Source organism: Polyodon spathula, chromosome 10, assembly GCF_017654505.1.
Source record: "Polyodon spathula isolate WHYD16114869_AA chromosome 10, ASM1765450v1, whole genome shotgun sequence".
In the NCBI taxonomy this organism is placed as follows: Eukaryota; Metazoa; Chordata; class Actinopteri; order Acipenseriformes; family Polyodontidae; genus Polyodon; species Polyodon spathula.
This window is the reverse complement of record NC_054543.1, coordinates 48010560-48037809: the sequence shown is the minus strand read 5'-3', so window position 1 is coordinate 48037809 and position 27250 is coordinate 48010560. Positions and strand designations below refer to the sequence as shown.

Here is a 27250-nt window from a genome sequence, read left to right as displayed (position 1 = left end):
GTATGGAGATGTGTCTATGTATTTATCTATGTATGCGATAAGGCCAGACGGTGTCCATATACATCGAATATACGGACGTCTCGGGGCATTGTGTTGCACAAGACAAAGTCGAGTTCCTCCAACCCCTGAGAAGTCTGTCTATTGAACGCATAGGGACACCCTGAAGGGCCTTATTGAATTTGTAATCCAGGTTTTCTCCCAATTTGGAATGTCCAATTATTATTATTTCTCCATCACCACAGTTATTTCCCACACAACTCAGGGACCTGAGGCTCAGTGGGCGTCCTCTGATCCCACCGGCCCATCTGTGTCTTTTTACAGCCAAGAACTCGAGAGCGGATGTCTGCAGACTATCAGCCTCTGGAGGACAATGACCAGCCCAGTAAATCTCTGCCCCCAAGCTCACTCGGCATCTGGCCTGTAGGGGTCGCCACAGAGCGATGAGAAGAAACAGTCTAAGCCAGATCCCACCTCCCCAACCCCAGGAGAGCCAAAGCCAATGCGCCGCCACAGCCCGGAGTCCCCAGCGAAGACCGGCTGAATCGCACAACCAGGAGTCTGTTACACTGGTTATTTAAATAGTCTGATTGTGGTAGATGTGTACGTGTGTGTAATATGCTATACAAAGGTATTGTGGTTTGCACTTCTATGTACTGTACAGTGTAAAAAGACATTCAGAGATCTAAAAGATAACCTCCTAAAACAGCAGGCTGCTCTGGCAGTGCTTGAAAGCCTTTTCCATCAACTGCCATTACTGATACACAGCAGGAGTTTAGATCTTACCTCTGAGTGTGTGAAAGTCAGCTCTCTGAACAGGAAGGCTGAATTTCCTTCTTCTGACAGACAAGTGATCTGGTAGTTGCCGTACTGAGCACTTCCACCAGGGTTTGGCCAGTATTGGTGACACTTTACCTGCAAGACAAGATTTCAATTCAATAGCAGAAAAAAAAAAAACACTTGCAGTTACACTATCCATAACTTCGTAGTAAACACATAAAAAACATGCACAAAGACTTACTTAGGCTTGCTACTATTCGATTTGAATTTTTTTGCCAAATCGACGATTAATAGTGACTTATTTTAGAAAGAATTAACAGTTTTTGTCGATCTCTATTTTTCCATTCAAGCACAGAATGGGTGAAATCGACTTATGCTTTAGTTTAAAAAAAAAAAAAAAAAGCACCGACTTTTTATGCCATTGAGAAACGTCTCATTTAGCGAAACCCCTTTATCATGTTCAACATGCAACAAAACCATGGCTACCAACATTCTGACTGAAATAACGTTTGGTCACAACAGAGCTGTAACTTGTATAGATATAGATCCTACACATATTTAAATTAAATGCCTGAAATAAACCACAGAAAACACAGCATATAAAAGTGTATTACACAGACTTTTATAGCATAAATTTAAGAGTAAAAATAATATGCACAGAATAAAAAAACATTAGATAGCTGAACAGAGCTAACTTGCACTTATCATTCAGGATCTGAGCTCCCCCTCTCCTGCTTCAGCACAGCTGGACTCGAAGTCACTGGAAGGAAAGGCAGACAGGCCGCTTCATCCTGCGGCGGAGACTTCAGCCGTCGGTCAGGGTATTGTGCACAATATTCATTAAGTGTTTTCCTCTTGCGCCCCATTTTCAAATCAAACTAGTTACTGTCACCATATACCTATAGCAAAAGATTACCTACACCTTAACCTGCTAATTTCAAAGTAGGTGCTGTGAATGACAGGCGCTGTAACTGGCAAATGAACGTGCACAGTCAGTGCAGGTTTTGATGATTGGCAGTCATTTAAGCGAATAAGAGCATTGTAGCTCTGCTTCAGTCAAGAAGATCTGTCAGAACAGGGTGAAATGACTGACAGTGAAACTACAGTACTGACGGACCACTGAGATGATTGACAGCGACCCCTAGCCACTCAGAGTGGAACGGAGACGGGACAGACAGCAAGTATAAAAACTACACAAACTAGAGAGGATTTTTAAATGATTATTTTTGGTAAGAAAATAAAAAAAAAAATAGCGTGTGGTTTCACCAACGTTTATTCTATATAAAATTTATTTCAGCTGAACTCAGATTTTTTGGGAGCTTTACCAATTAATATCGTAAAGTAGCAAGCCTACTTACACTTCATAAAATGTCCATAACAATGTCCATGTATATAGCTGGTTCAAGTTTATTGCATATGATATTTGTCTAACCCTAACCTTGCCCTGTAAGACGGCAGAAGTGCATGCTTACCCTGCCACGCTCCACTTGAGTGGTCAGCATCACCACCATGGAGGAGCTTTGTTCCCAAGTCATCTGCCAGAAATCTGAACATGTGTTGGGCAGAGGACCCTGGCAGGCGATGTACCGGTTTATGATGCTGGAAGAAGGGATTTCCATCTGCAGGCAAGAAAAGTAAAATCTTTGTGCGTTTATATAAAAAAAAAAAAAGGACAGTCTTGTCTCACAGCTTTGTGATGCCACTTGTTTTCGTGATTGACATAAGCTTGGTCGTCCTTTGGTTGTTGCACAATCCAGATGTTTAAAGGATATGGTCATCTTTAATTACATGAACTAATCTGATCCCACTACAGGCTAGGATGAATTTATAGAAATGGATAATGCTACATTCTTCAGTCATCATTCATATTGAATGTATTAAATGGTCGACTGCCACTGGAATTTGTGGTTTACCAGCACAGAGACATGTTGCGGCAGTCTCCCACACTGTGGGGAAATAAACCATTAAGAAATAAAACATCAACATGACAGAACTGAAACAGTGTGTGTGTATATAGAACAGGCACTATAGGTGTTTAACAACAAGGAGGATTAAAATACAGTGACAAATTATAAATAAACTGTTAACTATGATTATATCAACAAACCATGAATGAAACATCTCATTATTTTTGAGGGAACGTTTTACAGTAGGTCAATACTTACGTTGATATAATTTGCATTGATGTAGTCATCTGCACCCTGTAGAATAACCCGTGTTGCATCATCTACAAAAGAAAAGAACACGTTTGTTACGCTGTTCAAGAAGTTTCGATCTGCAGATCTGGAGACGACTGGCTGTATACTTACAAGGTGAGATGTCTCTGTATCGGTTTTTGGGAATGTTCTGAGGTAATCTGGCACAAGACATTGCCATTCCAGGCTTTTTCCTGTAAAGTTGCTGTAACAGAAAGGCATTTTGTCTGAAATGCTGCTCCAAAGTAAACACATAAACAGTTGCCTAGACTAAAGAATTTACAGGGAGACAACCATTGCGTACTATCAGGAATCTGTGAAACACAATCTGTTAAAAACACTCAGGTAAGAAATAATAAGAAAATGGGTGAAAGTACAGGAACTGTTTTAGCCAACATAGACATTGTTGAACCCACAATTGTAGTCACACTTTTGTACACTATTAATAAACAAAACATTTATGTTTGACCTTCATTTGTCCTGCCTCATCAACCAAATGTTTTTATACAAGCAATTCAAGAAGCAATGTTTCCCTCTATAAATCTGGTGTTTATTGCTACAGTACAGCTGAGTATTACAGCCCTTGTGCTTAAAACAGCAGGACATGAAACAATAACCACACAGGAAATTGTCTGATGAAAAACAGGAAGTAATAGGATTTCAACAGTCAGCTATCAATAGCTTCAAAATGCCTTCACACCAATAAAAATTACGCTTGATCAACTATGTCATGCTTCTGCTTCAGAGCCCAAAGGTAAATGCACATCTATGGCTCTCATTCACTGTTCCAAAGAGAGGCAGGCTTCACACTATTTACAGTCTAATACTATGACTACAGTATGTTGGCAGAAAGGCTGTAAATGCAAAATCAGAACTATCCATATCATGAAAAAGTAGACGACCAGAACAGTGGACAAATAGACCACTGACACACTTTACAATAGAAGGAATAACAAGTGTCCATTTAAAGTTTGACTTGTATGAAGAGATTGCAAAGGAGGTTACAGATGTGGATACCTCAAATAACGTTTCCACAAGGAGCGCCTGTAACAAGCTGCTTCATATTAAAAGTTGTGATGTAGATGTGTATGTACAATAATGGAACCCTAGTGGTGATATAGAGTCACTTTGAAAAGACAACATACACTCACATCAAAGTGAGGCAGAACAGTTCCGCTGCTCAGCCCTTCCCGTAGCTGCAACATGGACTCTCTCAGCGCATTGTCATCCAGGAGTGCTCCATCCACGGGGGATTTCTCTGGGATGTATTGGAAATCTGGCTCGTTCTCCAGCTTCTCTTCCACTACTTCATACATGGCTGTAATACATTCATACATTCATTAAAGATGTAGTCCAACCACCCATTTATATGTAATCCATCACAGGAACCCCCCCCCCAGACAAGAGGCAGAGCTCCCAACAATCAAAAAAAATACCACAAATGAGAAGCTACAGGTTTTTATTTGAAAAGGAAGTACTTTAAAAAAAACGACAACAGCGACAACAACATGGTGAGGTTTCTCTGCTCACCGTTGGGTCGCACCAGTAGTATAAGCTCCCCAGAATGGCTCTCACAGCTTGCTTTAATAAACATGACGACCTGGTCATGGGTGTGCTCTGATATATCCCTGCCGTTGATCAGTACAACCTGATCACCTTCATTCAGACGAGGGACACACAGGTCTGCCTGCGATTCAAAGGAAAAAAATAAGCTGTTAAAATGTAATGTGATGGCTGTATCGTCACTGTAACTACAATTTGAAGCTCAAATAAAAAAGACCAATGTGGGCAATAAACAACTCCCATCGGAGGCTTGCACATGTAATAAGAAAATTTAAAGACTAAAATAAATCTTTCAGCTGACTTTGCATTCGCTCGCTGCAGTCGCTGATCACATTAAAGCTTTCATGAACAAAGCAATACAATGACTTACCGATGTTCCAGGTGCCACTCGAGACACAATCACAGGCATTTTCTGATCAGAACCTCCCTGAATGAAAACAGATGTACACACATTAAAACTTAGAATCATAAAGCAACGCATCTACTTGGATTCTGTAAGTTGTACATGAACAATAAAGCTGTGTGTAATACAGTTACAGGACCACGAGTTGTGCTCTTGTAGCAGGTAAAAGGTTGCCTTCTGCGTGCTCCATTTCCATTATTTCTCTCCCTTATTGTGGAACAATTGAGACAGAAGAGAACTACAGTGTAGCAGGAGAACTCCTTCACATTAAACTACAGTGCAGCAGGAGCACTCCTTCACATTAAACTACAGTGCAGCAGGAGCACTCCTTCACATTAAACTACAGTGCAGCAGGAGCACTCCTTCACATTAAACTACAGTGTAGCAGGAGCACTCCTTCACATTAAACTAGAGCGCAGCAGGAGCACTCCTTCACATTAAACTACAGTGCAGCAGGAGCACTCCTTCACATTAAACTACAGTGCAGCAGGAGCACTCCTTCACATTAAACTACAGTGCAGCAGGATCACTCCTTCACATTAAACTAGTGCAGCAGGAGCACTCCTTCACATTAAACTACAGTGCAGCAGGAGCACTCCTTCACATTAAACTACAGTGCAGCAGGAGCACTCCTTCACATTAAACTACAGCGCAGCAGGAGCACTCCTTCACATTAAACTAAAGCCCAGCAGGAGCACACCTTCACATTAAACTACAGTGCAGCAGGAGCACTCCTTCACATTAAACTACAGTGCAGCAGGAGCACTCCTTCACATTAAACTACAGTGCAGCAGGATCACTCCTTCACATTAAACTACAGTGCAGCAGGAGCACTCCTTCACATTAAACTAGTGCAGCAGGAGCACTCCTTCACATTAAACTACAGTGCAGCAGGAGAACTCCTTCACATTAAACTACAGTGTAGCAGGAGCACTCCTTCACATTAAACTACAGTGCAGCAGGAGCACTCCTTCACATTAAACTACAGTGCAGCAGGAGCACTCCTTCACATTAAACTACAGTGCAGCAGGAGCACTCCTTCACATTAAACTACAGTGCAGCAGGAGCACTCCTTCACATTAAACTACAGTGCAGCAGGAGCACTCCTTCACATTAAACTACAGTGCAGCAGGAGCACTCCTTCACATTAAACTACAGTGCAGCAGGAGCACTCCTTCACATTAAACTAGTGCAGCAGGAGCACTCCTTCACATTAAACTAGTGCAGCAGGAGCACTCCTTCACATTAAACTACAGTGCAGCAGGAGAACTCCTTCACATTAAACTACAGTGCAGCAGGAGAACTCCTTCACATTAAACTACAGTGCAGCAGGAGCACTCCTTCACATTAAACTACAGTGCAGCAGGAGCACTCCTTCACATTAAACTACAGTGCAGCAGGAGCACTCCTTCACATTAAACTACAGTGCAGCAGGAGCACACCTTCACATTAAACTACAGCGCAGCAGGAGCACTCCTTCACATTAAACTACAGTGCAGCAGGAGCACTCCTTCACATTAAACTACAGCGCAGCAGGAGCACACCTTCACATTAAACTACAGTGCAGCAGGAGCACTCCTTCACATTAAACTACAGTGCAGCAGGAGCACTCCTTCACATTAAACTACAGTGCAGCAGGAGCACTCCTTCACATTAAACTACAGTGCAGCAGGAGAACTCCTTCACATTAAACTACAGTGCAGCAGGAGAACTCCTTCACATTAAACTACAGTGCAGCAGGAGCACTCCTTCACATTAAACTACAGTGCAGCAGGAGCACTCCTTCACATTAAACTACAGTGCAGCAGGAGCATACCTTCACATTAAACCCAAACCTGCCATTTCCATCTGGACTCATTTTGATCAGGACAAGATTGTCATGCGGAACGACACCATTTAGCTGCAAGAAAGAAAGAAAGAAAAAAATGAGTCAGTGACTTATCTTTACTTATTTCTATAACTCCCTCCCAAAGAAACTCTCCCAAGGCACTAACTTCCTTTCCTGGCATGCTGACAATCGTGAATGATGTGGGTGATAAGAGGTACACACTATACCTAAAGTCACCAGTTAGCGTCTCACAAACAACAACGCTCTCCATTCTTCACTGCTGTTACTTATAAAATGGGATTCTGCCATAGACTCAGACCTATTACTTAACTTTACAACCCTTGTAATAACAACTTCTTTTGAAATATATTGTCATATGATTTGATAGAGGGTTTAAACACAGAAATGCAATGGTTTTGTTTATTATAATCTGGCCTGAAGTTAGCAAAACAATCAACGACATAAAATTGGAGAAACCTACTTTATAAGGCTTCTCCATGAGAATTGTGTAAAATCTCAGCATGTTTTACAAGTAATAGTAGGCTATCTAATAGAATGAGATACAGCACTAATAGTACATCGTGAGCTGTTATAATGCAGAACACCCAGTTTGACCCAATCATCAGACAGCTATGGTAATTCTTGGAATAGAGGGAAAGGTATTAGCTCTGTAATGACTAGCAGATGCAGCTGATGTAAGGTATAGAGTGCATCCAGCTAAAGGGTGACGGCTACTCTGAAGAATCAGTCATTTTTAACCCTTAAGGCCATTGCACACTGCATCCGATCAGGTATGCCATTTTAAGAAGAAAAAAAACGATCATGTGCATTCCTTTTTTGCACCTTGCACACGAGTCCGTAATTGTTGTACAACGATGGTGCGTCAAGTTCAAATTGATCCGATTTGATGTGCGTTAATTATACTGACCAATGAAACATGACTGGGAAGACACATGGATTCTTGCAGTTCCCTGAACAAAATGGAAAAACTAATTGTGTGTGTCGCCAAACAAAAATTACTTAAATGATAAATCCAACAAAGATCACAAAGGCTTTGAAAAAAAAAGAAAACACATGGAAAGACATAGCCGTGGATTTTGGCATGAATGATATGTATTATAAAACATGACATTATGAACTGATAGCAAACAGGTTATTACAAGCATATACTTTTTATTGTCAGAAAAGTCAGATGAGGGGCAGTTCATGAAAGTGATGGAATTTCTGGCTCCATACACAGAGAGTAGAAGGTCATTATGATAAAGTATTTCGGTAGCTCATTGCTAGCTTCCCAGTTTTTAGATATATTTACTACAGGAGCGAGTGTTTCAAAAATGTAATATTGGTCATATGGTTTCTGATGCTGTGACAACCGAGATATCATGTTTTTTTTTATTATTATGTATTGTGTAACAACATTACTGTAGATCTAGCAGAAATGTAAGAATTAGCAAACGTTAACTTCCATCAGTGTTTGCTGATCATTATGTTTATACAACATTTAACATTTTTTGTGTTCAAAGTTATGTAAGAATTAACAGAGTTGGATTTATTTTTTATTAAAATACTAAAAGTAGGTATATTTACTACAAAGCTTCCACTGCTCACCAGCGTTCTGAAGTACGATATTAATGCATCCAGTGTGCAATGGATTGACACACGACTTTCTCGAAGATGGATGATGAATGACGGAACAGATCCAGTGTGCAAGGGCCTCTAGCCCTGTGCGTTCAGTGCAGACCCTCTGGTTGAAGAGAACTACGACTAAATCTTACCACTGCTTTTTCTGATGCGACAGGGACATCATACATTTCATGAATGTGGTTATCCAGCTCCTGCTGGGAGTGGCACTGATTGATCTGGTTATAGCTGTTCTTTTTAGACTGCTTGGGCGGTAGTGCTGGAGGCTGGCCATCTATTGTTGTATCTTGTGACCTTAAAAAAAAAAAAAAAAAAAAAAAAATAAAATAAAATACAAAAATCTAAAGAAGATTAATGAACAGTGTGGGCAGCTAGACCATGACATATTGTACTACAGCACCTGCACATCCGAACCAGGGGTCTTGAATAAGCGACTTTAGCACTTTCTTGCAGTATATCAATACAAATTCCAAACTCTCTGCGAGGTGCAGATGCACACGTGTACATGCATGTTCTTGCTAATTTGTTTTCAATGTAGGATTAGCTGGAGATTAGAGGATTACTTGTGTCACATACATGGATGCATGTGTGAATGCTTCTCTTTCTTCAATTCCACCAAATTGAGCAGTGCTGGGTGAATGTTTAAACAAATAGCAAAAAAATGAAATGCTGGTATTTCATCTCAGGAGGCTTGGATTACAAATAAAATGAAGACACAAGCAAATCGAGTTGTCTCCATTGAAGAGGAGTTTTTCAGCACAGCAATGACAAGCTAGTATTGGGCATCAGCAGTTCTCTCAGCAGTTTGATGAATAAAACTAAACAAAAACATGATAAAAAAGGCCAGCTGTGTTGCATTTGTAAGACAATGGCCGCAGGTACCATCCCAAAATCAGTGAGGGGGAAAAAAAGACTTTCCATGTAAATGATATTCATCTGCACTCTAGCACATACCCGTACCTGCCTGAATGTATTTTATTGAACAGAATAAGGAATGTAACGATGCATCCCACGGTAACTGTATTAGCATAACAAGCTGTGAGCATTAACACTCGTGCCTTGGGCACACACTGCAGCTCTTTATTTCTGCCCAACCAAGTCTGAGCTTCACTATGAATGCTTAGAGGACAGACATGAAAGCAGCCTATTTTGTAGTCTGGAAACGAAGCAGAGCTTGGTGCTACCACCCGAAGCAAATTCCACAATACAAAAAAATATGACAATAAATAAATAAATAAAACCAACAGGGTGTGTGTGTGTTTTATACACAGTCTCCCAGCAGAAATGCAATTGTATTAAAATAAGAATCTATCAAATTGTGCAGGAGAATCTTGAGGGTTACTTAAGAAACCTGAGAGACTGAAAGGGTGTCCCACAGAACTAGTTTCACATGATCCAACTGATTAAGAGTCCCACACTACATACAATTTACACATCCAATTAGTTAACATGACTCCTTCAGGAAATGGTTTACAGTAAAAACGATTGGAAAACAAACACAGTAACCATGAACACGACAGACAAGTCAGAAGACTCAACCAGTTACCTTTTATAACAAGGTAACTGGTTTTATCAACAATGTTATAAACAAAATTTATAACATTTATGAAAACCCCCAGTAAGATCATTTGCTTTTTCAAATTACATTTCAAATGTATTTACTTATCCAGGATAAAGCCCTTGACAGATGCATCTAATTATTAAATGGGGGTCCTGGCAAGAGAAGCCAGCAGGAAACAACATTATAAAATCAATGGCAAAAGTAGACAAATCATTCAACAGGACAAAAACACTTCAAACATTCAAACAGGACAAAAACACTTGAAATCCTACAAAGAGGACAAAAACACTTGAAATCCTACAAAGAGGACAAAAACACTTCAAATCCTACAAAGAGGACAAAAACACTTCAAATCCTACAAAGAGGACAAAAACACTTCAAATCCTACAAAGAGGACAAAAACACTTCAAATCCTACAGAGAGGACAAAAACCCTTGAAATCCTACAGAGAGGACAAAAACCCTTGAAATCCTACAGAGAGGACAAAAACCCTTGAAATCCTACAAAGAGGACAAAAACCCTTGAAATCCTACAGAGAGGACAAAAACACTTGAAATCCTACAGAGAGGACAAAAACACTTCAAATCCTACAGAGAGGACAAAAACACTTGAAATCCTACAGAGAGGACAAAAACACTTGAAATCCTACAGAGAGGACAAAAACACTTGAAATCCTACAAAGAGGACAAAAACACTTGAAATCCTACAAAGAGGACAAAAACCCTTGAAATCCTACAGAGAGGACAAAAACACTTGAAATCCTACAGAGAGGACAAAACATTTCAAATCCTACAGAGAGGACAAAAACATTTCAAATCCTACAGAGAGGACAAAAACATTTCAAATCCTACAAAGAGGACAAAAACACTTGAAATCCTACAAAGAGGACAAAAACCCTTGAAATCCTACAGAGAGGACAAAAACCCTTGAAATCCTACAGAGAGGACAAAAACACTTGAAATCCTACAAAGAGGACAAAAACACTTGAAATCCTACAGAGAGGACAAAAACACTTGAAATCCTACAGAGAGGACAAAAACATTTCAAATCCTACAGAGAGGACAAAAACATTTCAAATCCTACAGAGAGGACAAAAACACTTCAAATCCTACAGAGAGGACAAAAACACTTGAAATCCTACAGAGAGGACAAAAACATTTCAAATCCTACAGAGGACAAAAACACTTGAAATCCTACAAAGAGGACAAAACCACTTGAAATCGTACAAAGAGGACAAAACCACTTGAAATCGTACAAAGAGGACAAAACCACTTCAAATCCTACAAACAGGAGAAAACCATTTCAATCCTACAAACAGGACAAAAACACTTCAATCCTACAAACAGGACAAAAACACTTCAATCATTCAAACAGGACAAAAACACTTCAATCATTCAAACAGGACAAAAACACTTCAAATCATACAAACAGGAATACCAAATAAAAACAGAACAAACAGAACAATTCCAAACGACACGATCCCGGTCAGTCTGTATTTACAGGATTTGCAGCCCAGGTCACACTTAAAATACATATTAATAAGTGATGTAAAAAGGTTTTAATATTCAAGTTCCAGAGATGAGATGCTTGATATACAAAGGTGTGCTGGCCTACATTAGATCTCAATTTAGGGATTTTAAAAGTAAGCATGTCTATGCAAGAGACTGTTTTACCAGTACATATTATTCATTTCCAAAGGAAGAAACACTACATCATTTAAATCATCACACATTTTCTGTGTCAGTTAGAAGGGGAAGCTGTTTTTGAATTTAAGTTCCCGGTAGCAATAAACCGTACAGTTTACAAGGAATAAAGTGCAGTATTAAAAACATAGAAACTCACTGCTGGGAATGAAAAATCACAGCAGAAACACATGCTGCCTTCACAAGCATGCATCCTCTGTTGGCCAACAGAAATGTGAATAATACGGTTTAACAAGAACTGGTTGTTTCTTGGCTCAAAGTATAAATCAACCACAGTTTAAGAAAAAAAATGTTGCAGGAATAGCAGGTAATGGAAACCTGTTAGTCTGGATATCAATGGAAAGCAAATATCATGAATGTGATCACGGGCCTTTTCATACCATCACCAGATACCAAACCCCCACTTCACTTCGCTGAAATATCAGAGCTTGTGGACTGCTTAAGGTAAAAATAAATAAATAAAAGTGAACGAAAAACAATCATAGCAACAATCTATTCAGCTAAAAACATTGGCCAATATTAATTGAATTTAAATACCAAATTATAACACAGATCTACCTTCTATGTTGTACATTATTATTCAACCACAATTGAGCAAATTCAACCAAAAAAAAAAAAAAAAAAGCATTGTATAAAGCCAGGGATCTCAGGACCTCTTGTAACACTATTTCAGGGTGCAACTGAAACATCTACAGGAGGCAGGGAGTGCAGGACTAAAGTTTGGTGCACAATCAAGGCAGTTATCGTGGGACAGGTGGACAGACAGTGTAAGGGTCCCTACTTCAGGAACCAGGACCCTGAAAACACAGCAGCTCTACAGCACTTACGGGGAGGAGGAGTCCAGGCTGATACTGTTTGCTTGTGTGGAGGAGGGGGATTTGTGGTTGGCAAAGATTTGACTTGGTGACGTGTGGATCAGGTGGCCAACCAAATGTCCAACAGAAGACGGTCGTAAGCGGGTTCCTTCTTGTGCAAACATGGAGTTCCTACTGGATTTAAGACAAAAAACAGGACAAAATGAACAGCGTGAACTTAAAAAGAAAGGGCCTTCAGTTCACAATGAATTAAGGAAGATTAACCATGATTTCCCTCATTTTACAAATGAAGAAGAGCCAGTTGTTGAATTCCCAGTTACATATACAAGCGATCAAAGGACTGATGAAAGGTGTCAATGTGAAGAGATTTTATTCTCCATATTAACATGTGTGCCGAATACATAAACATTAAAAATGCATTGTTATTGTTTCTGATTCGACCCAGGTCATAACCGTTGCAGCAGATCAGCAACATGCACTTCAACTCAATACTATACTGCATTTGGTCTTTAGATTAACTGGTTGTAGAATAACGTTTTGAAATGTTTGAAATGCACACAAACATGATTACAGTAATACACTAGACTGGAGGAGCTCTTGTGCTGGTAAATCCCATTTTAGCTAACCTCTGAATTAAAAGAAGTTAGTCAGCTATTCCTCCATAATAATGCAACAGGTATCTGCATACAAAGCCCCAAATGCTAGGATTAGTCAACCAAGAAGTAACACTACTGGATTAGTTTAAATAACTAAAAAAAACAAAAAAAAAACCTACATATTATGAAAATATCATACTCTAACGATTACATACTTATGAACATGTACCTGGATTGTGTGTGTGTGTGTGTGTGTGTGTGCGTGTGTGTGCAGTGTGTGTGCGTGTGCATGCGTGTGCGTGTGTGTGTGCATGCGTGTGTGTTGTGTGTGTGTGTGTGCGTGTGTGTGTGCGTGTGTGTGCGTGTGTGTGTGCTTGTGTGCGTGTGCTTGTGTGTGTGCATGTGTGTGTGTGCGTGTGGCTGATGTCCCTCAGGAACCTGTTGTAATATCAAGAAGGGTTCATCCTGGAGGGCTAAAGATTTAAATAAATAAAAAACTAACAAGATTTGCTCTGGAACATCACTAAGATGTGTGTGTGGAGTATTCCTGTGAGCAGTGGAATGTCGCTTGGTGTGCTCGACTCACTGGTTAGGGGTTCCAGGGGGGGAGCGTGTGGGGAGGCTCTGTGTCTCCAGCCGCTCATCCGAAAGGGAATTCCGGCTCACCGTATCCCAGTCCATCCCACTCATCAGCTTCCGGGACAATGGTTTACTCGGGGACCTGAAACAGTCATGCAAGTCATTTAGGAACAATGCAAGCATGCCCCTCGAACAAATGAGCAGCGTGCGTCTTCTAAAACCTCAAAAACCTTGCAAAACTGGAATAAGTCACAACTTTCTCATTGAGCAGCTAGAAATTAACAATACAAGCATCTGTGATAAAGTGGTGTAAAATGTAACATTAGCACAATGGAAAATGTTTTCATGTACATAACTGAGCAATCCAGGACTGTCATATCTGCCTGCAGCCTTAAACACATGTCTAATTGCGACCATGAAGCCTTCAGCTGAACACCCTACCATGTTAAATAAACCTGAGCTTACACTGTTTACATTGTCACAGGGTCAGTATTGATAAGTGCACTGTGCTTGGGTCAGAAAGCAGTGACAGACTGCATCCATGGTCAGAACAGTTAATGTCAGAATGTGTTTAAATGTTTGTTTTGTAAACATTATCATGCCACACAATGAACTAAAAAGATAATTTTATACATAAAATAATAATCATCATAATACTGTAGCAGATGAACAACACACCTACATTAAAATGACACCTCTAGGGCTATTTATTTTTTTTATTTTTTTTAAATCATAAATCGGTTTCCTTCACATCGGGGAATAAAAACATTCAGTGCTGGAGCTGGAGCAGTTAAGTAAGAGTTTTCTTAAATGAACAAAGACATAAATGATTAAACTGAAAAACTAGATGAAAACCTCTGTATGAATTTGTTAGAAGAGAAGTTCTTCAGCAAACATTGCCTGTGCACGCCATTAAAAGTAAAGAAGTTTAATTACACACCCACACTGCCATCAGCCACATGCTGACTACAAAACCAGAGCCCAAAAGGACAGAAGAGCCCAGGAGCACAGAAGCAGCAGCACAAATCCATTCTACATGGCTCCAAAAAGAAAGTGGAACAAGGTAAAAATAGAGGTCATGCACAGATAAGCTGAATTCCAGACTACAATTCTCGCCGACACTAAACGGATGAAAAATGCAGAAAACATTTCTCGTGTTGCTTCTCCAATCCACTTGTTGCAAGGGGAGTGGCTACCAGTTTGAACCGGTTACAGTGGGCCAACCTCCATTGTAATTTGAAAATAAATAATTTCAGCACTGTACACAATTCAACTGCACACTGTACCACAGCACTGCATGTCTATTTATAGTTCTGACATTCAGACGTAAGAATGTAATGTTAAAATGATTCCTGTTATTATTATGTTACAGATCAAACAATTTAAACATCACAACGATTTTCCTAAAAGCATGAGGAGTTTTTCCCTTCAGGAAACTGAAATACAGACCTTTTAAATTGGGATCAGTATCTGCATCAGAATGTGCGCTCACGCTTCAGGTTTGTACATAAAGGCAAATGGATCCTGCTTTCTGTATAACCCTTGCACACACCACCTGTTAAAATCACCTGACTGTACACCCGTGCTTCCTGAAAACACACCTGCACCAAAACAAAAATGCACTCTAACTATGAACACTACAATTAAATTAAAACCACGCAAATCTAGCCACAAAGAAGTTCTTAAATGGCTGTGTTTTAAACAGCTCAGGCTTTTGGGTTCAGCAAACAGGCATCACTGTTCTATTTCAACAAATAACACACACCCATGATTCCACACGCAGACACACACGATCCATCAGGTGTAACTCTTTCGGTGTAATCCTCAACAAACGTACCTGCTTTATGCATACTGCAAGTCACACTGATTCCAGCTTCTTTAGCAATTAGCTTCCTCCATTAAAAAATTAAAAAATAAAAAACAAATTGTCACGATAGGAGCACTCACTACTTCACTCTGCTTTCTGAACCTGCGGGTCCCACCCCTCGCACATCGGTTTCTACGTTTCCTGTTTTAAATGGAAACTTCTCAGAAAAGCTGACCACATTGCATCACTGTGTTCTTCAGTGCCCCAACTTTTTATGACCGGAGCAATCTCTCTGTAGCACAGCAGCTGCTACTTCAACACATTTAACTACGCCAGCCACTGAAAATGTGCTGAGAAGTCCAGGATACTCATCACTACACAATGGAATTTATTTAGGGATTTTAATCTTGTATCATCTTTTATTTGATTAAATTGCATATCTTCCATTGTAGCAATTCACTAAAATACGAACTTCTACATTAAAATTATATCGCAGTTTGACTGAAAATCACAATACACCTTACAGAAGACAAAAACAAGCCATGTTACATGTTAGTCTATTACAACGAAGACCTTGCTAGCTCAATCTAGTAACAGTATAGCTCTCTTAAATATTCTTAACCTCCCCACCTAAAAAAAACTAAGTGTCTGATACTGCCCTCCCTAGTCAAACATCACAGTGAAAGCAAATTTGCTACATAAAAAAGCACATCTTTAAAGGATTATTATAAACCAATTAGGGCTGTCAATTAATTGCAGTTAACTTCTGCAATTAACGCGAACATTTTTTTAGAGATGCATTGCTGTGTCTTGAGCCTTTCGGCACACCGTACTTCAATCCCGGCTGCAGCAACTGTGGATTGAGTGTCTGAGTGCAGTTGCATAGAAAGCGAGTCACTGCACCACATAATGGAGCAAAGCACTTGAAAATGAATGGGAGTTTTTTTTTTTAAGTTCCGATGGCTCATTGGACATTGGCTTCACAATGAACTGTTCACTTCCCAGCAATGCTTACAGTAACTACAAATTTATAATTTTCTTAAAAAAAAAAAAAAACACCAAGTATTTCAGTTGACAATCACATTTCAAAATAGATATCCTATTTATTCTGTTTTCTGATCTCTGTGCTGCTGATCAAGCTTGAACTGTGTTGGTTGTATTTGTCATTTCTTATTGCCCCTAGTAAATTTGTACCCTGGTCTCTCGTTCATATTATGTCATAAGAATATTCCTGGTTCTCACTAAACAAAAACGGCTACATGTGCTGGTGGACACTCGCAGTTAAAACACAAACAAAATATTACTAGTCACGTCAGACACGTCAATAAAAACTAGAAAAGGGAGTGCAGGGACTCGGCATCTTCTCACAGATAACAGGGTGTACAGAGACCTGCTGGACGACCTAAAAAAAAATCTCATGTGAGCACAAACAAGCCAGCATTGTGCAGGTCGTCCTGGTAAAGCAAACACACACGTTAACTGAGGAAGTTTGTAAATAGCTTCCAGTGATTGAAAATTGAAAAGGCTACAAGCCTACTGTTTTATCTATTTAGGATTGCCTGCTTGTTCTCTTGAGTTTGTATCAACAAGTTATTTAGTTTTCAAAATGTTTACATGAACACATCTTTTTTTTTTTTGTACAACTATGTGTACTAATTATTTTCTTGCACCACACAACATTGCAGGCAATGTGACAATCAAAAAACTGGCAGCCTGTTATTTACTTATTCTTAAATGGTTTTGCTTTACATATTTGAGCAAATGCCAAAAATAAATAATTCAACAAAGATTTTCAGTCTAAAATACATAAATACATTTTAAACAATTGTATTTACAGTTAAGGATAATAACAGCATTAGTAACAAAATACATTTTAATTAGATGGATATAGTAATAGTATCAATTTAATATGCGATTAAAACCGAAATTAATATATATTTTTTTTAATTGCTTGACAGCCCTAAAATCCACATTTTGGAAGATAATTGACTGTACCTGGCAAAAACTCTGTCCTTGATACCTTTTTCTTTGCCATACTGCACAGATTGTACTTCTGTCCTGCCACTGCAAAACAACAAACAAAATGCAACTGAAGTTATCTATGCAAACACACTTGCTATTAAACAACTAGTCAAAGTAGTTTCTTTTAAAATTAGTCTTAGCCTAACTAAATAATAATTGAGGGATGATATATTGGTACAAGAAGCAACCGCCACTGTCTATAGGGTTACCATGGGCAGACCGGTGGTGCTGCTATAAAAAGGCAAGCCTGGAAGAGGGTTAAACTGCTCTAGAGACATGCGCAACAATTCCTGGACAATTACTGTGTCCAGAGTCACTCACGAGACTGTGGGGCAAGTAAGCACCTGCCAACAGAGCATCTTTCAGCAGCCCTCTAGCCAAGCATATCAGACCTGGTGCCTTGACCATCAGGACTGAAACTGAACTGCTTCAAGCAACCATTCTCAACTAGGAAACAGTGAAGCCCATCTCTCAATGTGTTCAATGAGGAACAGCAGCCGACACACATGAAACCATCTACCATCTCATCATCATTGCAACGTCAGTGAAACAAGGCACAAGTCTAATATATTGCAGGGGCACGCAGCTCCGTTCCTGGAGCTGTGTTCCGTTCTAGGGTTAAATAGGTCAAATTAAATGATTAAAAGGAGCTGGTCAAGGGTTTATTTGGCTAAGCTGAATAAACAAGGACTTGCTTGGAGCAAAGACCTGGACCAGAAGCACTAAGGTCAGCCTAACCCTGGTTTATCTAAATTAACTTCTCATGCGATTAAAGTAGTGACTACCTACCTACCCATATTGAAATGAAAACTATTCCACCAATTGTTTATTTTTTCATTTATTGACTGATTAATTGATTGATTCGTTTTCCCGCTGTGTATTGTTACTTACCAATACCGGAACCTTGAACCCAACGTGAAGTAATGTGCAAAAAAGTTCTTCTGTGGAGGCAGAGGCCTGTCCAAGCGGAAGAATGTGTGATGCTCCACACAAGCTTTCCACAGATTCTTGCAAGCGCGATAGTTGACCATGTTAAACCCCAATAACGTTTCTCTAGATTCATGCTGCAAGAAGAGAAGAAAGAGGAGTTTAACTGAAAATGTAAACTGGCAAGTTTATACACTTCTACTATACCTAGCTGCTGTTGGCTTCAGCCTTCTACAGTAGTTCCACACCTAACTTTATGTAATCCTTCTTTAAAATCATTCTTTAAACAATGAGTTATTGCTTTGTGAATAATAGACCTGGAATAAATATAGTTACAAATATGGTTTGTTTAAAGTAACTATTAAATACAAATTGTAAATAACTGAAAATAATTAATACAAATCATATTTGAAAAGCCCCAGTGTTTGCTGGAGACCTCCAGCCCTTTTGATCTAATGTCATTTCAAAAACATTTGTCACATTAGCAAACCCTTAATCTCATCACAGCATCTTGTACTTTACTAGTACCAAAAAAACCTGTCATATTGTTCAAGGTGGATTAAAACAGAAGACAAAGAAAAAGTTAATCCCAAAAAAATAATGTAATAATGACGTAATATATTTCACTAGAAATCTTCACATTACCACTGCTCAGCTTCGACTATCCCATAGGTCTGACTTACACAGCATGGGCCAGACTCAATCTACATTATGCATCATGACATCATTGGATCCAGCTTTTACACCAGCTGCTTCAAAACCTGTGTCCTCTGCCTTATTAAAGTCATGCATTTCCAGGTCTTCCACTGGGGACACTGAAGACCTAGTTTCTCTTAAAAAACTTCACTCAAAGTTCACTACTTCAGAGATAGCTCATTTAAACATGTAGCAAGTGTACAGAATGTTTTTCCACTGTGTCACACAAAGGGAAAAGGCCTGAAGAAAAGGACACTGACTGTATGTCAATGAAAATAAAACATTTTCATTTTATTTTTTATTCATTTTAGATGTTGTATCCTTCCGCTGGGAATACAGTTTGTTAACAAGTATTAATATTACTTTCAGAGATCGTAGCCAGGTTATCAGGCATTGCAGACTTGCTAGTTTTTCCAAAATAATAAGCTGTCCACTAGGTTAGATGTTTACTCACCAGTTCTCTTCGGAGCTGAATAAAAAACTGTTTACATTTAAAAGATATTTTTACAATCTTCAACCTGGATAAGAGGGGACACAGACAAAGAGCCACTCAGTGAAGCAAATGATTCCCCACTGCACTCATATACTAAATCAAGACTTTAAATAATAACACTAGGAAATCTACTGGTTGGGTTTTAAAAACCTTTTTTTCTTTAAAAATCAAATTCAGGACACGACAGTAGGTACCAGAGTTTTGAAAGTTAATTTTTACCAATAATAAATCATAATAAAAAAGGTTGAAATATTATCATATCACAATGCAAAACAAAAACATTCTAAAGGCTTTTAATATATTCACATCAAAGGTAGCCAGTAACTTTATTTCTGATTCCTATGTACAGCTGTTTCTCAATGGCAAGCTTTAATGTGCATTAAACCATAAACAGCTAGCAGTGTTACGGACCATGCATTGGTCTAAACCAGACGCCCTGACAAGTGGCTGTACTGAAACAGCACTGCAGCTGCACTGCGCTTGCTGAATACTTTCTAGGATCTGGGGTGTGTGTGATGAGGTGCTTGAGGTCCCTCTGATCCACTGATCATGCCAGCCTGGGGAAGCAGCTGTCACAAACTAATCCTGGCAGGGATTTAGCACTTAAAGCACTGCACTGCAAATCAAGGGAAGCCACCGGGCTAATTCACATTTGCAAATCCTTTGGCTTGTAACAAACCAGCATTTGAAATCCTGCATGGCCTGCAAGCAGTCAGCACATGCAGCCAATCGGAGGGTTGAGCGGCATGCACAGCACTAATGCAGCACAGCTCCTCTAAGAATGACCTCATTCTTTAGGCACATCTCTGATCTCAAAAATACCACCCAGCCACACTTCTCCACTGTGGTACTTCAGCAAACAAGAAAGGATCGGATCCTTATTATTGCATCCCAAAACTGATTTTTGTTTTGTAAATAAAACTTTAAACAATAAACTATTCTAAAAGATAATAATTAGGATGTAGGAGGGCCCCCTGGGGGAGGGACATTTAGAGCTCTAAAAAGAATCCTTTTTGTTTCTCAGTTAGAATGTACACTTCCACTCTTCAGTGTCTAATATTGTGGATTCCCAAGTGACTCAGAAGACAAAGCTACACTGGAATGAATCTTGTGTACAGTTTGTATAGAACCAATGTCTGTTTTGTTTATTAAAATGACATGTTTTTAGTCACAAGAAATTAAAGTATGGAAAGGAGCTGTACAGTATACTGTACTCGAATGGGAGGTTTTTGTTCCCTCATTATCTTCCTTTTGCTCGGCAGCATATAATTAGGATTTTACAGCACGCCCAGGGATCTATTGCATTTCAGTATTGTGTTTAATATTTAAGTGGATTGCCGAGGGGCTCTAAAAAGCACTTCATAACCCCATATTTATTCTTCTCTCTAACTTGTAATTGTACCGCTGCATGAAATTGACAGTTGCTGTCCTAAAAGCAGAATAGCTGTTGAGTACAAAACATGCCACAACATCTTGCCTTCCAGATAGGAAATCCCTTTTCCACCTCTTGAAGCAGCAGTACCTGGGAGGACTGTGTGGAGCCGCGGCATGTCCGGGTACGAGGCACTGTATCTGAACGCAGTGCAATCAATGCCTTTCCTACTGCAGCTACACCGTCTAGCAAGTTAATGCAGGGACGGAAGTAAGACTCCCACTACATAGCAGTTTGATCCGTTTCTGGTTTTACTATACATTCTAATAAGACACACCTGTGGCTAATGAAGCTCGGAGTAAAACCTGGAATAGGTGAAATTTCTATAAAATAGGAGTCTTACTTCGATGACTGTAATGCCCATTTAAAAAAAGTTAATTGCGAGAGTGCCCATATGTGAACATGTAGCTTGTTTAAAATACATACAAATATTCTTACCATGGAAAGCAGTTGATTCGTACCCTGTTCTTATAAATTACAACCCCTCCTGACATGACTCCAATCAAAATGTCAGTGTTACTTTGATCCTGAAAACAAGAGAAAACAGAACATTAACTTAATTCAGCATTTTGTTACTTTGCATAACACCACTAACACCAGCTTCCACGAACACATCTGCATAGTATAGAAATACATAGCAGGACCGACCGCACATGTGTTGGAATTGATCAGGGGCGGAAATAAGACTCCCATTGCACAGCAGTGTCACCCATTCCAGGTTTTACTACAAGCTTGATTAGCTACAGGGTGTAGGTAAAAGGCTCAGGTGTGTCTTATGAAACTAATAGTAAAACCTGGAATGGATCAAACTTATATGCAATGTGAGTCTTATTGCCATCCCTGCTGATGGAAAGGGACATCCACCATGCTTTAAAAGCTTTGATTTTAAGACAGCCTTCCTCCACTTCCATACTGCACTCTGTTTGGGCAGTCTCAGTGGGAACATATTTTACTGACGGCAACTTGAACAGATGTTTGTTTTAATTTTGTTCTATTTTTCAAACTTACTTGACTTTAGGTGATATCTGTTGTTTTATATGAACAATTTTCAAAACAGGGAAACCAAGACCAATGAAGAAATCTTCTCAGTTAACAGTCAATTATAAAAATAAGAACTGTGAGAAGGCCCATCACACTCTTAATGCTAGGTCAGTTTTCCATGTCCTATTACAAGCTGTCATCTCTAGCTGCGGAGGCCACTGCTGGCTTAAGAATTTCAAAGGCATCAGATTACACAGCTTTCAGCGTATTTATGAAGGGACACAATGACTTCTTCCAGTGTCCAGTGCCGTATTGTCTATTGTGCAGCTCTCACTAGCCCCGGCCAGTGCACACTCAACTGTAGCAATCGATCTCTACGATGACAAAGGACAAAGCAGTCTTTTTTTTTGGGGGGTCCCCACACTGGTAGGATTTTGATATTTACTAAACGCAATTAAACTTCAAACTTAGTCAACTTGTATTTTAGAAGGGGAACTTACATTTATTAAATTAAACCCAATAAATACTTTACAGTTTGATGTATTATATAAAAGGTGCTTCTTTGGTTTTGTTTAGGGAAGCACAATTTCCATTGATTACTACTTTTTAAAATGTATATACATGTTCTAGATCAGCTGTGACAAATGGAAAAGCATATATAGAACACACACACACACGATTTGATAAAAGGCCCACTGAACGCTTACCCTTGCATAGTGCAATTCGACTCCGTAGAATTCTAATGTGCGCGCTGTATTAACATAGTTCAGTTCTGCCTCTGCCGGAGACAAGCCTCTGCAACAGCGGAACAAAAAAAAAACTATTTATAAAAATATGCAAACCATAAAACACGTATGCTATTCTAGCACTCTGTTAATCAATTAATAATTAATTTTTGTACCTATTTCTCCATAAAAGAATCAACACACTAAGATGAAATCTTTCATTGTATTTTAATTGTCTGACAAGAACATTTACTATTCAAATATGGACGGTCTCGTCTTGTCTGTATGTTTACTCCAGCAATGCAGCAGTGTGTTCAGTGGTTAAGAATGTCCTCACAATGTCAAGCCTCAGGGCTCCATAGCACATGCTTTTTTTTTTTTTTTTTTTTTTTTTTTTTTACTTATGTGTGAGCCTTACTTATGTTGCTGATGTTGTTTTGCAACTTCCTTTTCAAAGTCTTGAGGAGGGTTTGGGATGAAACAGTAATCGGCGAGGTAGCCAGGCAAGTGCTCTGACTGGTTACAGTCCCCCAGTTCAGCTGAAACACAAAGCATGCAGCATTACTTAAATAAGATCACAAAGTGTAGGAGGCAACAAACCACGGACAAATGGATTAACATCGTGATGGACAAGACCAATGCGCATAAACATTTATTTTTTTCTAGTCCTCATACTAATCTGCAGTGGACAGACCACACTAAGATTTACTGTACCTAAATCTATATTCTCGGTGCATTAGGTATTTCCATTGTGGCAAACCATAAAAAAACATGTCAAAAACAAACTGACATGTGTGGTTACCAACATCGGAAGGCTGTGACTACTTCAGTTTTGACCTATATACCAATTCCACATTTTAAACCCCACTGAGAATACAGGCATGCTATAAAAGGATAACCACACCATTGAAGCTTAGTAATAAGTGTGCTTTGCCTCCAGCATTTTGTTCAATAATTGCATTTTCCTCAGTGATGGTATTCAGGTCAATCCACAAACAATGACCAGTGACTAGAGTCCATGAACCACTGTATACATTAAGTGGAAGGGTTAACTGGATAACTGTTTCATCAGCTGATCCAAGACATTAATCATTTAGGATTACATCATCTCAGAACTGTCTGGCTACAGAGGGTGTCTGGGCACAGTTAGTGTATACAGTGCTGCATCTTTTTATTCATCAGAGGGTGTCTGGGGCACAGTTAGTGTATACAGTACTGCATCTTTTTGTTCATAAGAGGGTGTCTGGGGCACAGTTAGTGCATACAGTGCTGCATCTTTTTATTCATCAGAGGGTGTCTGGGGCACAGTTAGTGCATACAGTACTGCATCTTTTTATTCATCAGAGGGTGTCTGGGGCACAGTTAGTGTATACAGTACTGCATCTTTTTATTCATCAGAGGGTGTCTGGGCACAGTTAGTGTATACAGTACTGCATCTTTTTGTTCATCAGAGGGTGTCTGGGCACAGTTAGTGCATACAGTGCTGCATCTTTTTATTCATCAGAGGGTGTCTGGGCACAGTTAGTGCATACAGTACTGCATCTTTTTATTCATCAGAGGGTGTCTGGGCACAGTTAGTGCATACAGTGCTGCATCTTTTTATTCATCAGAGGGTGTCTGGGGCACAGTTAGTGCATACAGTGCTGCATCTTTTTATTCATCAGAGGGTGTCTGGGCACAGTTAGTGTATACAGTACTGCATCTTTTTATTCATCAGAGGGTGTCTGGGCACAGTTAGTGTATACAGTACTGCATCTTTTTATTCATCAGAGGGTGTCTGGGGCACAGTTAGTGCATACAGTACTGCATCTTTTTATTCATCAGAGGGTGTCTGGGCACAGTTAGTGTATACAGTACTGCATCTTTTTGTTCATCAGAGGGTGTCTGGGGCACAGTTAGTGCATACAGTACTGCATCTTTTTATTCATCAGAGGGTGTCTGGGGCACAGTTAGTGCATACAGTGCTGCATCTTTTTATTCATCAGAGGGTGTCTGGGCACAGTTAGTGCATACAGTGCTGCATCTTTTTTTTCATTGGTGCCAAGCATTTAGGTCTTTTCATCTCACATTCTACTGTATAATTCATTTTTTGTGACACTGTACTATCATACGTTATCTTTCACAAATAGGTTAAAGCACACAGTGTGAACGTGAGTATTGCTTACACACCAGGTCACCATCCTGGAAACAAAAAGGTCACTTCTAACGTGAAAGCATTCTGCAAACTGCAATTTTACTGTGTGATAGCATTTTACTTAGACATTTCTTTTCAATTTCATTTTAAATTGAATTAACAGACAAGCACTGTGCTGTTATGCAAAAGTATTCCTGTCCCCACAGAAACCACATAACTGTCTTTTGCGTTTTGGAACTTTACATTTACATGTAATGTTTTTTCTTTGTACATGAACAGAAAAGAACGTACAATAAATTTGGGAACCTGATTAAAAAACACTAAAGTGATGATGTACATTTTGCAAAATGAAAGATTTATACACATTTGCTGACACAAATGTGCAATACACAGCTTCCCTTAAACTTCAAAGTTGGATATACTTACACTGAACAGCATAGGATGCCAGAAGCACTGCAGTGTTGTGCGGACAAGGTAACCTTAAGAGGGGGCCAAACAAAGCAATTGAGAAAACACCACTTTAAAAGCATCACTATGCAGGGATTCCAATTTTAAAACAAGGCTGCAATGTGTAATAATGAATCACACTGAAATTAAAATCAAGCAGTGTTTCACAGATTAATGTATTTTAAAGTATTTTACTGACCTTCCAGTGAGAATATCTTGCTTCAGCTGCAAAAAATACTGGTACCTAATAGAGGAACAATCAATACATGAAATGCCAAACTAACACCACAAATTCCCATGTTTCTAAAGTTCCTCTACTTATTTGTTTGTTATTTTTCCCAGTCTTTATTTTACCCAATTTCATATGCGATACTGTGCACAATACTGTGCCTTCTCTACTAAAGGGTCCCATGTGTATTTATTACCTCCAGTGACTGTATACATTTTAAGGGCTTTCACAGGAAGAGTAGATGACAGCTCACAATGCACTGCCTTCACCTGCCTTTTCAGCCTATTAGAAATCAATTAACCCAGTGAAGACAGAGACTTCAATGCAAAAAAAGACAACCTCCAGGCACAAATATCCTTTCCAAAGACTAAGCGTAGATATACTCCATACGGTTTGTTTCCTTAATATTGGTTAAGACATTGTAGTCTAGGTGTTACTTCTCATCAGTATATCTACCACCCCCTCTAAAAGGAAATCATTCATATCGACTCACCTAGTGTACTCTTCCTGTAGTTTATTTGGGTCACTTACAAAGAATTTGACTCTAAAGTTCAAACAATGAGGAGATCCCCCTACAATGTAAAAAAAATAAAAAAATGCTTGGTATAAGTACACATTATAATTATGTCCAGTAATGTAATTAAAAAGGGTAACAGTAAGAGTAGGTAAACTTACTTTTTAATTGCTTCCTAATGGGTTTGTTTGGATCCAGCCACCTCTGCAAAATATTTACCATGAAAACAGTCAGCAAAGAAATCCTGCAGCTCTTGGCTGTCTGTTTGTGGTATGCTTGGAGCTGTTCCCAGATAACTGTCAGTCATTATCACCTCAGTAAAATGATAGCTTTAAAAATGTATTTGCATTAGATGCAATACTGGTTGTATGTGCCGAGGTTAATTAACGAGCAATTCAATGTGAAAGCACTTACTCTGGTTCCCCCCTCCGTTTCAAGATGCTCAGCGGTTTATGCTGACACTCATGCTGAAGGTAGCACTATCTATTACTGTCAGTAACAGACTGCAAAGTTTCAATTGTTTAAAAAATGATAACCAAGGTTAACATTTGCAGATAAAATCAAACAAATCAGATCTAGGCAGAACAGGTGCAAATAAGTACAGTATTCATTATGTGGTGGAAACAATAAAACACTGCATTTTCCATTAAAAGTAGATTATACAGTGACAATTACAATTGAAAGTGAATTATTACTGGACACGGTAACAGTTTTAAAGTGGCGAATGTAATACTTAAAGAGAAGCTTCCTCCTGGTGTAACCCAAGCATACCGAATCCGTCATGATTTTGTGTTTGAATCACACCAGCCAATTCTTGAATCCACTTATAGTCCATATTTACTTTTTTTCCTGTTTGCTGACTAGGATCATTCCATTATATTCAGCAATGGAGATTACTCAATGAAAACTGGCTGCTCATCACTAATTCATCTACTGTACACAACAAGCCACACGATTATAATACAGCTGATAACTCACAAGAGACTGTGGTTTTTACGATACCCTTTAAAAGATACTTGCTTGAACGTTCAGCCATTAATATCAACAGCTTCTTATAGAACAGGCTAGCAGCATACTAGAAACCATGACGTAATGGTTCTAATTACCATTCCCATTTTCAAAATTACTAAGCTAGGCTATTTTTTTAATTGATTAAAATGTTAAGGTTGCATATTCTGGATT

At 39.1% G+C, this 27250-nt stretch overlaps 1 protein-coding gene across 4 annotated transcripts in view; it reads right to left on the bottom strand.

The window, feature by feature from the left end:
• Window positions 1-27250, bottom strand: part of LOC121322486 (tyrosine-protein phosphatase non-receptor type 4-like) — a 60760-nt gene that overhangs the window by 6678 nt on the left and 26832 nt on the right. For 3 of the 4 annotated variants that reach the window (XM_041262545.1, XM_041262544.1, XM_041262547.1), the window contains 21 exons: window positions 26230-26272; window positions 26048-26126; window positions 25525-25569; window positions 25305-25357; window positions 23163-23283; window positions 22727-22814; window positions 21477-21565; window positions 19568-19631; window positions 18382-18554; window positions 17464-17532; window positions 13669-13803; window positions 12499-12660; window positions 8542-8701; window positions 6755-6838; window positions 4906-4962; window positions 4503-4659; window positions 4124-4290; window positions 3087-3177; window positions 2943-3004; window positions 2250-2396; window positions 784-912 (listed from right to left, as the gene is read on the bottom strand). In XM_041262545.1, the coding sequence (XP_041118479.1) occupies window positions 784-912; window positions 2250-2396; window positions 2943-3004; window positions 3087-3177; window positions 4124-4290; window positions 4503-4659; window positions 4906-4962; window positions 6755-6838; window positions 8542-8701; window positions 12499-12660; window positions 13669-13803; window positions 17464-17532; window positions 18382-18554; window positions 19568-19631; window positions 21477-21565; window positions 22727-22814; window positions 23163-23283; window positions 25305-25357; window positions 25525-25569; window positions 26048-26126; window positions 26230-26272 (2175 nt within the window). The remainder of the gene's footprint in view (window positions 1-783; window positions 913-2249; window positions 2397-2942; window positions 3005-3086; window positions 3178-4123; window positions 4291-4502; window positions 4660-4905; window positions 4963-6754; window positions 6839-8541; window positions 8702-12498; window positions 12661-13668; window positions 13804-17463; window positions 17533-18381; window positions 18555-19567; window positions 19632-21476; window positions 21566-22726; window positions 22815-23162; window positions 23284-25304; window positions 25358-25524; window positions 25570-26047; window positions 26127-26229; window positions 26273-27250) is intronic. The other variant, XM_041262546.1, reaches the window with a different exon arrangement.